Here is a 14128-nt window from a genome sequence, read left to right on the forward strand (position 1 = left end):
CCTCAGCCTCCCAAAGTGCTGGGATTACAGGCATGAACCACCTCACCTTACCTATCTTTTTTATTATAGCCATCCTAGGGTGTGTGAAGTGGCATCTGTGTCATTGTGGTTTTGATTTTCATTTCCCTAATAACCACTGATGTTGAGTATTTTATCTTGTGGCTCTTGGCCATTTGTATGTCATCTTTGGAGAAATGTTTTTTCAAATCCTTTGATCAAATCCTTTTGATTATTGCATTTTAAAAGTTCTTTTTTTTTTTTTGGATGGAGTCTCACTGTATCACCCAGGCTGGAGTGCAGTGGTGCAATGTCAGCTCACTGCAACCTCTGCCTCCTGGGTTCAAGCAATTCTCCAGCCTCATCCTTCTGAGTAGCTGGGACCAAAGGTGTGCACCACCACACCTGGCAATATATGCATATATATATATATTTTTTTTTTTCTTTTTTCAGTAGAGACGGGGTTTCACCATGTTGCCCAGGCTGGTCTCAAACTCCTGACCTCAAGTGATCTGCCCGCCTCAGCCTCCCAAAGTGCTGGGACTACAGACATGAGCCACCACACCCAGCCTAAGAGTTCTGTATATATTCTGAATATTAGCCTGATTTTTAAAATTCCTGATCCCTGGAAGGACTACATAAGTCAATTCTAGTCCCATGCCACTGGTACTGAAAGACGCCTGTGAGCACAGAGTCTTTCTCCTGGTGCCTCAGCAGAGGCAAGCGCTTTGCCAGTGTGTTGACCCCTAGTCCACAGGGGCAGAAACAGATACGCTGTCCAGGAACCCGAGGCAGCCCAATCATTACTACATCTTTATTGAGCTTTTACAAAGTGCCAGGCACCATGCTAATGGATCTGCATATATTATCTCATTTCTTCCCCGTAGCAGCTGTGGGAAGTAGGTATTATTATTATCCTCATTTTAAAGATGAGGAAACTAAAGCTCATTACTTATGACTTACATATTTAATGAGTTACTGAAATCGTAAAGTAACTTCCACAAGGTCAGGCAGCTACTAAGCTTCAGAGTTTCAATTCTAACCTGGTCTTGCAACTCCGAAGTGGGTGCAACTGCCTCCCAAACAGAATTCAGACTTTCACTTCCCAGCCCCTCGAGTTCATTTCCACAAGTGTCTGGGCACAAGAGGGGAGAGAGCAGCTTGGGACTGGGTCAGGGAGGGCCGGAGGAGGAGAAGAGACTCTGCCTCTGGTCTCACTGTCACGTGACTGCTCTCCCCTCCTGCCAGTTTGCCCAGTATGCGGAGATCGTCCACTTCACCCTCCCAGATGGGACTCAGAGGAGCGGGCAGGTGCTTGAGGTGGCTGGCACCAAGGCGATTGTTCAGGTGAGTGGGGTCAATGAGACATTGGCTAGTTAAATCAATGAATTAACCCGTAAAGTTCCCACACTATCTTACAAACTCTGAAGGCAGGAAATGGTCTCTTTCCCTGAGAGCACAAAACATGTCCAGAATGGGTAGCCCTGTTCCCTCCAGCAGGCTCCTTAGTGGAGAAACGCCCTCTTGTTCCCACAGGTGTTTGAAGGGACATCAGGGATCGATGCCAGGAAGACCACTTGCGAATTTACAGGGGACATCCTACGAACTCCGGTGTCAGAGGACATGCTGGGTGAGGGACAGGAAGGAGAAGGGATGGAGGTGCTCCTCTGCCCTCCCAGCCCAGCTTCTCTGACCAAGCCCTCAGCACACTACACTGTCACTTCCTGTTTATATGCCTGTCTCCCCGGGGGGCTCTTTGAGGTCTGGGGTGTGTCTTCTTCTCTCTGATTCCTGACCCCAGCGCAGGGTCTGACATACAGGTGTTCAATAAATGAGGAAGGTGGGTTCAATAGACTAGAGACACAGTAGGTAGCCACCTATTTGGAGCCAGGCTGAAAGGGACTGCTAAGCCTTGAATATCCCCTAATTCTCTCCCAAGACCTGGCCTGGCCCTCTCCTCTCTCTAGTCCTGGAATCCCCCATTAGAGTCATTGTCCTGGGCCAAGGCCTTGCCTGTAAAGGTTTCCAGGAGAGGAAGGAAGACTCTCACAGGAACAGTCACTGTAGCTGGCTCTCTGGGCTACCTGTGGGCTGCAGGGGAGGGGGCCACGGGACACTCTTTTGGGGAGTGGGAGGGAGCTGGTGGTGGTGTGGAGGGTAGGCAGCAGTGAGGGACACGGCTAGCCTGAGCACCCTCCAACACTCCTCGCCCACACTCAGGTCGGGTTTTCAATGGCTCCGGCAAGCCCATTGACAAGGGGCCAGTGGTCATGGCGGAGGACTTTCTGGATATCAATGGTGAGTGACTAGAGGCTCTGAATGGCTTCAGGACCAAGCCCTAACACCTTCCCCACTCTTGGAAGTTCTGCCCAGACTCACGAGCAGATCAGATGTGATGGGAGAGCAGCAAAGGCATCTCTATCCCCAAATCTTCCACTGAACCCCAACACTGCCATCAGCACTCCATGTCCGTCCTCTGTAAAATGCCATCATCGCTGGGCAGTGCTCCACGCCTGCCCCAAGGCCATCATGCCCCTGCCTTTGGCTTCCTGTCCACAATCCTGAGAGTGGGCTGCGGTGCTCTGCCAGCTCTCGTCCATTCAAGTGGGCACCTTCCCCAGGCCTCAAACCCTATCCCACCTGTTTACTGAGGACATGCTGGAGGCCTGTGGGGACCCATGGCTTGCCCTAGGCCACACAGAAAGTCAGTGGCAAAGCACTGAAGACTCATCTGCTCAGACAGGAGGTTGAGTCACCCGCAGGCCCTCTGAACCCTGCACTAGTACCTGGAGGTGGTGATGAGGGCTCTGCCCCCTTGGGCCCTAGAGCCTCAGCCTGAGTTTCCACCTGCCTGCCACTTCCAAAGCACAAGGGCAGCACTGTCCAAGGTAGCACTGGGCCTGTGGCTATTTAAATTTGAACTAATTCAAATAGAAAGAAAGTCCCATTTCAGAGCTACATGTCATGTGCTCTGTAGCCATTTGTATCTAGGGCTACATCAGGCAGCATGACCAGAACACATTTCTATCATCGCCAGAAGGCCTGTCAAACAGTGCTGCTCTGGAGTCTGGGGTCAGTGTTGAGGAGGTCAGGGAAGGGTTTGAACCCCTGAGCATGGCTCTGTGATCGCCCTCTCCCAGGCCAGCCCATCAACCCGCACTCCCGCATCTACCCCGAAGAGATGATTCAGACGGGCATTTCTCCCATTGATGTCATGAACAGCATTGCCCGCGGCCAGAAGATCCCCATCTTCTCAGCAGCTGGGCTCCCCCACAATGAGGTGAGGCCTGCATGGCCAGCAGGCACGGCTTGGGGAGGGACAGAGCAGTGGCTGGGCTGCTGGGCCAGTGAGGATGGCTCCTGTGCGAAGCAGGCAGGGGCTGGCGGGGCTGGGGTCGCCAGTATCAAGACTGGCAGCTGTCTCCAGGCAGCTCAGGGACTCAGGACTACACAAGATTTCCTCCAGGTCCAATCTTCAGGCTGCCCCAAGCGAGGGAGCCCATGGGGAGCTCCCAGAGTAGAAAGTCCTGCTCAGTGGAGCTCACAGCCCCTACCACTGTCCCTGCACTCATCTTTACTACCCGCTCCTGCTTCTCTCAACCACCAACAGTGAACAGCCGCTTCCTCTCAGAGCAGCTGGTGTGACAAGGTCTCGAGATGCTCTTCCAGCCACCCAGCACCCTGACCACTCAAAGTGGCCTGAGCAATCAGAGGGCATAAGTGCCCCCACCCTACTGTGACCCTTCCTTCCTGACTCTGGGCATGGTGTCTTGGAGGCCGGCACACTGCAGGCTCAGGGCAACTCTGTGCCCAGGTAGCCCCCCAGCAGGCTGTGGAAGGGTATGGCCCTGCCCTATGCCAAGGTGCCCAGACCCGTACGGAGGCAGCTGCTCTTTGGGACTGTTACTCTGTCCTGCCTCTTGTATCAGGCATCCCCAGCCCACTAGCAGCCGCACAATAGCCCCCACCCTCCACCCCAAGAAAGACTGTAGCACCTGGGGCAGCCCCTTCACCTCTCTGGGCTTGGATCCCTCCCACCAAAAGCCATGAGCCAGTGGTGCTCAATGGGGCGGGCGTTGGCTCAGACTGTGACGTACTCCCGTCCAATCCACTCTGCCCTAGATTGCCGCTCAGATCTGCCGCCAGGCGGGGCTAGTGAAGAAGTCCAAGGCTGTGCTGGATTACCACGATGACAACTTCGCCATCGTCTTTGCAGCCATGGGGGTGAGGGACTTAGCAGACTGGCAAGTTCTGGAGGCTGGGAGCAGGCAGCCTGTCTCCCTCAGTCCCTGGCATGACCTGATCTGATGGGGAAGCCATCAGTGTCCCGGCCAGCCAGGAGGGGTGAGGATGGGAGCAGTGACCAGGGCCATGTGGCCCTCCGGGTGTCCCAAAGGCAATCACAGTGGTAAGATGGGCCCTGGGTGGCCTGAAGGAGGGGAAGCCAGGGGATTTGGGGAGAAAAGACAGCTTCAGGAAGGGGAGGCCTGGGAGGCCAGGGAGGTGGGCAGAGCAGCAGCTGGTGACAGGAGGGTCGGGGATGGCACTGAGCAGAGCTGGACTTAAAGAAGTCTCAGCCTCTCCGGGGTCATCTGACAAGGCCCTGTGAGGACTGGGGCAGCAAACCCAGCGCCTGCCCTTTCCAGCCCCAGGGTCACCACCCCGTGGCCATGGTGCCTAGGGACTGGCAGCTGGTCGGTCCACAGGCTTTCCTGAGGACAGCTGGGAGGGGCCGGGCCTTGCCCTCAGGCCACAGGGCCCTATCTCCAGCCGACCCTGCTGTGTATCCAGGTGAACATGGAGACAGCCAGATTCTTCAAGTCTGACTTTGAGCAGAATGGAACCATGGGGAACGTCTGCCTCTTCCTGAACTTGGCCAACGACCCCACGTGAGCTCTCCCCTGAGGCCCAAACTGCCCTCAGGTGGGCAGACCCTGTCCCCTTCCGAGACCTAGAGTGCCAGGGCTCCAGGGCATCCCAGAACTACAGCCATGGGCCATAGCTGGGAGAACAACCCTCATCGTGTAGATGGGGAAACTGAGGCCTGGGAAGGGCTAGGAAAGGCTAGCCTCCTAGGAAGGGCTAGGAAAAACCCACAGACAGAGGGAGCCAGACCATGACTCTGCCTGCTGCCTGTGCCCTCTGCTCTTCCCACAACCCTGTCCAGCCACCATCCCAACTCAGAGCTCCTTATCTCCGTGTCACATCCACAAAGTCACCCCAAGGAGATCATTTCCCTAAACATTTGTTTAGAAAAACTGCTATTTTAAAAGTGTAGAAAATGGGAGTTTAAATCTGGGGGTCAGGTGGGTGAAAACAATTCTAATAAACTGTCCCGGGTATTTCTGGAGGGTACTCCAGAAAGCAGGCAATAGAATTCTGGAGGTGTTGGTGACATCCCCAAGGGGAAGAGCCACAGCCCCAAAGCTGGGAACTGAGTGTCTGAAGCCAAGGTACGGTGTTCAGGAGCGCTCCACGTGGGAAGGGTTTGTAGGGCTGGCAAGCATAGAGACAGGGACATTAGGTGTGCTTGGAGCAGTGAAAGGGACAGTGAGAGGAGCAGTGAGAGGGACGAAACCATCCAGAGAATGTGGGGTGAGAGTGCTCCAGCTGACCCAAGTGTGGGTGCCCTAGGGTAAGATAGAGGTAAAGCAGGTGCCTCCAACTCATCTACAGGGTGATATGCCAGAGTCCTTCCCCTTCAGCCCGCAGGGGACAAAAGCCACTCTCATCTTCACCAGACAAAGTCCTGGCCCTGCCTGGCTTTTCCCATCCAACTTGCCTCCTGGCCTCAGCCTCTGTCCCCTTTCCTACCTTAGACAGTAGGCGAGGTGTGTGTTGGAGTCTGCCTACTCCCGGAAACCGTGGTCCTGGCCTAGGGGATGGGGGCAAGGGCTCATCTTATCCATTCCTCTGCCACTATGCACAACACCAGCTTCCCAGTTCACCTTGCACTCAGCCCCCGGGCTATGTGGAGCATTAGCCCAGGCTCCAGGCTCTCTCAACACCTGGCCACACCTCCAGGATCGAGCGGATCATCACCCCACGCCTGGCGCTGACCACTGCTGAATTCCTTGCCTACCAGTGTGAGAAGCATGTGCTGGTTATACTGACGGACATGAGTTCTTATGCAGAGGCCTTGCGGGAGGTAAGCTGGCTAGCAAGGGGTGTCAGGTTCCTCCCTACCCCTCCCTAAGCCTGACACCCCAGAGGGTCACCCTGCAAATAGAGGGGAGCTGGTCAGCCTGCCCCACTCCCATGAGTTCCAGGGCTTGGTCTCAGCCTGGCCATTCCTCCCCTGCGCCCCACTCCATTTCTCACAGGGTCACTGAACTCCCACCCACCCTTCCTAGCTTCAGCCTCTCACCCTCTTTCTTACCCCAATGCCCATGGATATTGCAGGTCTCTGCTGCTAGAGAGGAGGTGCCTGGGCGCCGAGGCTTTCCTGGATATATGTACACAGACCTGGCCACCATCTACGAGCGGGCGGGCCGCGTGGAGGGTCGGGGCGGATCCATCACGCAGATCCCCATCCTCACCATGCCCAATGACGGTAGCCTCCTCACAGCCCACTACCCTCCAGAGCTCCCCTGCCCTCCCTTTTCCAACCACACACTTAAAGAGCCCACGTTGCTTTGCACAGATGTGCACCAGCGCTTTTCCTCCATTGAGATAGACACGGCCCTTTCCTCCACCATCCATGCCCCCTGCACACCGCCATCACTCCCATGAGGGAAACAGAACCCAGGTGGCCCTGAGTGGTTGGAGACCTGGGCCCCACCCACACTGAGACCACTGTGTTTTCTTGTAGATATCACCCACCCCATCCCAGACTTGACAGGCTTCATCACAGAGGGACAGATCTACGTGGACAGACAGCTTCACAACAGACAGGTACTGCCCTGTCCCTGCCCACTTCCTGCTCTCAGCCCAGAGAAACACTGAGGAACAGATGTTCCACTGCCCCCAGGCGTGAATTAGGAGGGGCCAGTCAAAGCGAACCCCGAACAGGAGACAGCCACAGGGAAGACTGCATGGTTCACAGACAGAAGACAGGCCTGAACAGAATCTGGCTTAACTGGCTCTGGGATCTTGAGAAGATAATTTCATCTCTTGGATCCTAGGTTTCCTCATCCATAAAATGGGAATAGTCAAATATATCATCCAGACGCATTGTGGAGGATAAAAATAAGTTGGCATATAAGACAGCATCTGGCAGACAGTAAATACTATTTCCCTTCCCTTTCCAGTTATTTGCTTTGGTGGACAGAAAACAACGGCTGACACACATCTGTTCTGTGTGTAGGTTAAAGGCGACCCCTATGACATTTTTCTCTTTGCTTGGCAGGATTTTGTTTTTGTTTTTTTCAGCTATTAACCATTAAGCTTCAAAGAGGTTTTTGTCCACATTATCAAAAGTTTTGAAATACTGAGCCTTTTATTAACTAATGCCATGTCATCTACCCCCTCCACTGTTCTGTCTAGGGCCACATATGACAGCTGCATGCCCAAGCCCTAGAATTTGTGGGAGATAAGAGAGGGTGGGTGTGCCTGTTGACCCCTCGGAATGCAGAATAAATGAGGAGCTTCTCCTGAGAACAATTTGGGGACAGGGAGAGCAAAGCTTGAGGCCTGCTCTCCACCACTTCCTTTTTCTTCTCCCTCAGATCTACCCCCCCATCAACGTGCTCCCTTCCCTGTCGCGGCTGATGAAGTCAGCCATTGGGGAGGGCATGACAAGGAAGGACCATGGAGACGTCTCCAACCAGCTGGTAAGGAGGAGAGGGTCCGGGGCTGGTGGGTCCTCTAGTTTCAGAAGCTGAAGGTCTGAGCCCCATCTGAAGGACAAGCTTTTCTCCTGTCAAAATTCCTTTCCGAACGGGGTCCCAGCAGAGCCAGGTTGGGGGCTACTGGACTCCAGTGGTAAGCCCGCAGCGGACACCGACGCCTTGCCCCTCCCGCAGTACGCCTGCTATGCCATCGGGAAGGACGTGCAGGCCATGAAGGCAGTGGTTGGGGAGGAGGCGCTCACCTCTGAGGACCTGCTCTACCTGGAATTCCTGCAGAAGTTTGAGAAGAACTTCATCAACCAGGGTAAGGCGCGTCGCTGGTGTGGAGCCAGTAAACTCTTCACTCACCCTTCTCCCGCCCCACACACATTTCTACCACTCCCGGGAATCCCGCTCTGTCCCTAGGCCCCTACGAGAACCGCTCGGTGTTCGAGTCGCTGGACCTGGGCTGGAAGCTGCTGCGCATCTTCCCCAAGGAGATGCTGAAGCGCATTCCGCAGGCCGTGATCGACGAGTTCTACTCCCGCGAGGGGGCGCTGCAGGACCTCGCGCCCGACACTGCGCTCTAGCCCCGCGCGCCGTGGTGCCCCAACACCGGCGGGGACCCTGCCCTCGGCTCCCGGGTCTCCCCTCCCTCGCCACCCCAGCCAGAGGCTTCTGCGCCGCCCTCCGCCCTCCGCTGGCTCCAAGGTAGGGGGGCCGCGCGCTCCATCCCTTTGCCTCTCTCGGTTGCTTTCCCGCGCTCCATGCCTCCCCCTCGATTCCCGGCGCTGCGGAAGAACAGAAGGTTCTTGCCTTGCTCTGACGGGAGCATCTGTATTTTTATGTTAAAAGCCCACGAAATAAAAATAAAAAGTAACTGAGATGAATTTATCTTCGTTGAAAACAAGATTGGCAAAAGAAAGATAAAAATGAAAGGAAAAGATAATCGTTGAAGCTGGGGGCTGGGGTGATGAGTACACGAAGTTCATTAAATTATTCTCCCTATTGAAAAAAAAAAAAAAAAAGCCCAGCGCGGAGCCTGAGAATGTTGTCCCAGCTACTTAGGAGGCTGAGACGGGAGGATCACTCGAGCTCAGGAGTTCCGGTCTGTCGTGAGCTATGCTGATGTGGTGTCCACACTAAGTTGGGCATCAATATGGTGACCTCCCGGAGACGGGGGCCAGCAGGTTCCCTAAGGAGGGGTGAACAAGTCCAGGTCTGAAACCAAAAGGTCATAACTCCAGTGCTGATCAATAGCGGAATCGTGCCTGGGAATAGCCACTGTACTCCAGCCTGCCTGGGCAACATAGCGAGACTCATGCCTGTAATCCAAGCACTTTGGGAGGCCGAGGCGGGGGTCACTTGAGGTCGGAGTTCAAGACCAGCTTGGCCAACATGGCGAAACCCCCGTCTCTACTAATACGAAAAAACATTAGCTGGGTGTGATATGGCATGCTTGTAATCCCAGCTACTAGGGAGGCTAAGGCAGGAGAATCACTTGAACCCGGGGGGAGCAGAGGTTGCAGTGAGCCGAGATCGCACCACTGCACTCCAGCCTGGGCGACAGAGTGAGACTCCATCTCAAATAAATAAATAAATAAAATTTTTAAAAGCTACATTAATGTCTTAACAGTTGACAATAGAATTTTTCTTAGGGAGATAATTATCTTCCTTAAGAAATAGCTTGGGCTGGGAGCGGTGGCTCACACCTGTAATCCCACCACTTTGGGAGGCCAAGGCGGGTGGATCGCCTGAGGTCGGGAGTTCAAGACCAGCCTGACCAACATGGAGAAACCGCGTCTCTACTAAAAATAAAAATAAAAATAAAAAATTAGCCGGGTGTGGTGGCACATGCCTGTAATCCCAGCTGCATGGGAGGCTGAGGCAGGAGAATCGCTTGAAACCGGGAGGCAGAGGTTGTGGTGTGCCAAGATCGTGCCATTGCACTCCCGCCTCGGCAATAAGAGTGAGACTCTGTCTCAAAAAAAGAAAGGAAGGAAGGAAGGAAGGAAGGAAGGAAGGAAGGAAGGAAGGAAGGAAGGAAGGAAGGAAGGAAGGGAGGGAGGGAGGAAGGGAGCTTGATAGACTGGGTGTGATAGTTCAAGCCTGTAATCCCAGCACTTTGGGAGGCTGAAACAGGATTGCTTGAGCCCAGGAGTTCAAGATCAGCCTGGGCATCATAGTGAGATCCCTGTGCCTAGAAAAATAATTTTAAAAAATCACCTAGGCCTGATGGCACACACCTGTAGTCCCAGCTACCCAGGAGGCTGAGGCAGGAGGATTACTTGAGCCTGGGAGGTCAAGGCCACAGTGAGCCGTGATGGCGCCACTGCACTCCACCCTGGGCGGCAGAGAGAAACAGGGTGGCCCCCTGTCTCAATAACAAACACACACACACATATCTTGATAAATTTCATGTGGAACGTGAGCTCAGGAGCCTTGGAAGGGACAACCAAGGCCACAAAAGATGTGCGTAACTCTAAACAGCTCTGGCTGAGAGATGCTAGGTAGAATTTGATTTGCTCCAGACAGGATGGGAGGAGAATTGCTAGGCAGAGGCCCTGAAGGACATGGGGGGCATGAGTGCAGAAGACTGAAGATCCCCAGTTAAGAAATGGATGAAGAGTATTCTATAAATCAGGCTGCCTCATGTTACTTTCAAAGCTGCCAACTTTTCTGTAATATCAATCCCTCTGTCTCCCCTGCCCCATCTACAGTGAAATCATGAATGCTACCTAGGAAGGGAAAGAAGGGTGGTTTGGAAGGATAGAACTTCAGCAAAGAGCTGAGTTTCATTTCTAGGTAAACGTTTTGTAGATGACGTCAGAATTATTGGATCAAGAACTAGCACCAAAGGAGGCCCTCCCCATTCCCATCCCAAGATAATTTACAGCCATCTTGGGGAAAGGTTTGAGTGTCCACTGGGCAAAGAGTTGTTTTTATTTAATAACAGCTTTATTGAAATATAATTCCCATACTATACAATTTATTTATAATTGTAAGAGTTAAGTTTTTGGTATAGTCACAGAGCTGTGCATCCACGGCCACAATCAATTTTAGAACGTCATCATTACCACAAAAAGAAACCCTACACCCTTAGCTTTCACTTTTCAACACCTCCCCACAATCCATTCACTCCTCAGCCCTAGGCAACTACTAACCAACTTTCTCTCTATGGATTTGTCTGTTTTATGTCATATAAATGGAAACATACAACATGTGGTCTTTTGTGACTGGCTTCTTAGCAAAATATTTTCAGGGTTCATCCATGCATGCATCAGTACTTCATTTCTTTTTATTGCCAAATAATATTTCACAGAATGGATATACCACCTTTTGTTTATCCAGCAGTTTGTGGACATGTGAGATGTTTTCACTTTTTTGCTGTTATGCATAATGCTACTATGAACATTCCTGTGAAAGTTGTTATGAGGACATGTTTTCATTTCTCTTAGGTAGATAACTAGCAGTGGAATCGCTGGGTCGGATGGTAACTCAGTTGAACGTTTTGAAGAACTGCCAGCTGCTTTCCAAAGTGGGTGCACCATTTTCCATTTCCCCCAGCAGTGGATGAGGGCTCCAGTTTGTCTACATCCTCAGCAACCCTTATTATCTGTCCTTTTTATTACAGCCATATTAGTGGGTACAAAGTGGTATCTCATTGTGGTTTTGATTTTCATTTTCCTAACAATGAATGATTATTGATCATTTGTATATCTTCTTGGGAGAAATATCTATTCACATCCTTTGCCCATTTTAAAATTGGGTTGTCATTCTATTACTGAGTTGTAAGATTGGTTCATATATTTGACATACCAATTCTAGTCCTTTACCAATGATTTGCAAACATTTTCTCTCATTCTGTATGTGTGTTGTCTGCTCACTTTCTTGAGGATGTCTTTTAAAGCAAAAAAAAATTTAATGTTGATGATGTCTTGTTTATTTTTTCTTTTGGTGTCATATCTAAGAACCTATTGCCTAATCCAAAGTCACAATGATTTGTGCTTATGTTTTCTTCTAAGAGTTTTATAGTTTTTTGTTTTTGTTTTTGTTTTCAGATGGAGTCTCACTCTGTCACCCAGGCTGGAGTGCAGTGGCACGATCTCGGCTTACTGCAACCTCTGCCTCCCGGGTTCAAGTGATTCTCCTGTCTCAGCTACCCAAGTAGCTGGGACTACAGGCAAGCACCACCACACCAGGCTAATTTTTGCACTTTTAGTAGACATGGGGTTTTGCCATGTTGGCCAGGCTGGTCTCAAACTCCTGACCTCAAGTGATCCTCCCTCCTCGGCCTCCCACAGTGCTGGATTACAGGTGTGAGCCACCACGCCCAGCCGAGTTTTACAGGTTTTTTGTTTTGTTTTGTTTTGTTTTGTTTTTTTGAGATGGAGTCTTGCTCTGTCGCCCAGGCTGGAGTGCAGTGGCGGGATCTAGGCTCACTGCAAGCTCCACCTCCCAGGTTCACGCCATGCTCCTGCCTCAGCCTCCCCAGCAGCTGGGACTACAGGTGCCCACCACCATGCCTGGCTAATTTTTTGTATTTTTAGTAGAGACAGGGTTTCACCTTGTTAGCCAGGATGGTCTCGATCACCTGACCTCGTGATCCGCCCGCCTCAGCCTCCCAAAGTGCTGGGATTACAGGCGTGAGCCACCGTGCCCGGCCGAGTTTTACAGTTTTAACTGTTATATTTGAGTCTTTCATCCATTGTAATCTCTTATATTATGTGAGCCAGGGTTCCAATTTCATTCTTTTGCATATGGATGTTCCAGTGTCCCATGTTTTGGAGAGACTATTCTTTCCCCCATTGAATTGTCTTAGCAAAAATCAGTTGACCATTAATGTGACAAGTTATTTCTGGACTCCAGATTTATTCCATTGATCTATATGTCTATTATTATGCTATTACTACACCTTCTTAGTTACTGTAGATTTGTAATAAGTTTTGATTGGGAAGTGGATGTGCTCCCACTTTTCCAAGATGGTTTTGGCTATTCTGGATCCCTTGAATTTCCACATGAATTTTAGGATCAACTTGTCATTTTCTAAAAGGAAGCCAGCCTGAATTATGAAGAGGACTGCATTAAATCTGTAGATTGATTTGGGGGGTATTGCCATCTTAGCAATATTAAATCTTCTGATCCATGGACATGGAATATCTTTCTATTTATTCCGGTCTTCTTTAACTTCTTTCAACTAAGTTTTATAATTTTCAGGGAATAAGTTTTGTTTGTATCACAGTGTTGAATAGAGGTGGTAAGAATGGACACCATTGTCTTGTTCCTGATCTTAAAGGGAAATCATTCAGCTGTTCACCATTAAGTATGATGTTAACTGTGGATTTTCGTAGATTTCCTTTACCAAGTTGAGAAGTTCAATCTATTCCAAGTTTGTTGAGTGTTTTATAATAAGAGATGTAGAATTTTGTCAAATGCTCTTTTTGTGGCTATTGAGATGCTCATGGTTTTTTATCCTTTATTCAATTGATATAGTGCATTATATTGATTTTCAGATATCAAACCAAACCTATATTCTTGGAATAAATTTCCTTCGTCATGGTGCACAATCTTTTTTAATATGTTACTGGATATGATTTGCTAGTGTTTTGTGGAGGATTTTTGCATCTATATTCACAAGAGATATTGGTCTGTAAATTTTTTTTCTTGTGATGTCTTTATCTGATTTTAGTAGCAGGGTAATACTAGCCTAATAAAATGAGTTGAAATTGTTCACTTTTCATTTATATTTTGGGAAGACTTTGTGAATAACTGGTATTAATTCTTTTTTAAATGTTTGGTAAAATTCACCAAACATCTGGACTTGGACTTTTTGGCAGTTTTTACTACTAACTTCTACTACTACTAACTGATTATCTTTAATTATTATATGTCTATTCAGATTTTCCATTTCTTCCTGAATCCATTTTGGTGGCTGTGTTATTACAGGATTTTTTCCCTTGTTATCTGAGTCATCTAAATTGTTGGCAAGTAATTGTTCATAATATTCCCTTGTACTCCTTTTTATTTCTGTAAAGTACATAGTAATATCCCCCTTCATCTCTTATTTTAATAAATTTAGTCTTCTTTTTTTTTTTTTTGGTCAGTCTAGCTAAAGATTTACCGATTTTTAAAAAACAATTATTTTACTGATTCATAGTAGATGTACATAATTTCAGAGTACATTTGATAATTTAATACATTCATATAATTTTTAAAGATCAAATCAGTGTACTTGGGACATTCATCACCTTAAATACTTGTCTTGTCTTTATGCTAGAAACACTGAAATTATTCTCTCCTAGCTATTTTGAAATGTACAATAGATTGTTGTAAACCATAGTCACCCTACTGATCTATCAAAC

At 49.7% G+C, this 14128-nt stretch overlaps 1 protein-coding gene across 1 annotated transcript in view; it reads left to right on the forward strand.

The window, feature by feature from the left end:
- Positions 1-8660, forward strand: part of ATP6V1B1 (ATPase H+ transporting V1 subunit B1) — a 43664-nt gene extending 35004 nt beyond the window's left edge. Inside the window, exons 5-16 of the mRNA XM_023224100.1 lie at positions 1246-1344; positions 1534-1627; positions 2218-2295; positions 3138-3277; positions 4120-4221; positions 4789-4886; positions 6022-6145; positions 6400-6550; positions 6809-6891; positions 7665-7769; positions 7962-8091; positions 8193-8660. Coding sequence (XP_023079868.1) covers positions 1246-1344; positions 1534-1627; positions 2218-2295; positions 3138-3277; positions 4120-4221; positions 4789-4886; positions 6022-6145; positions 6400-6550; positions 6809-6891; positions 7665-7769; positions 7962-8091; positions 8193-8356 — 1368 coding nt within the window. The 3' untranslated portion in view covers positions 8357-8660. The remainder of the gene's footprint in view (positions 1-1245; positions 1345-1533; positions 1628-2217; positions 2296-3137; positions 3278-4119; positions 4222-4788; positions 4887-6021; positions 6146-6399; positions 6551-6808; positions 6892-7664; positions 7770-7961; positions 8092-8192) is intronic.
- The last annotated feature ends 5468 nt before the right edge of the window (positions 8661-14128 follow it).

This window comes from Piliocolobus tephrosceles, chromosome 15 (assembly GCF_002776525.5).
Source record: "Piliocolobus tephrosceles isolate RC106 chromosome 15, ASM277652v3, whole genome shotgun sequence".
Classification (NCBI taxonomy): domain Eukaryota; kingdom Metazoa; phylum Chordata; class Mammalia; order Primates; family Cercopithecidae; genus Piliocolobus; species Piliocolobus tephrosceles.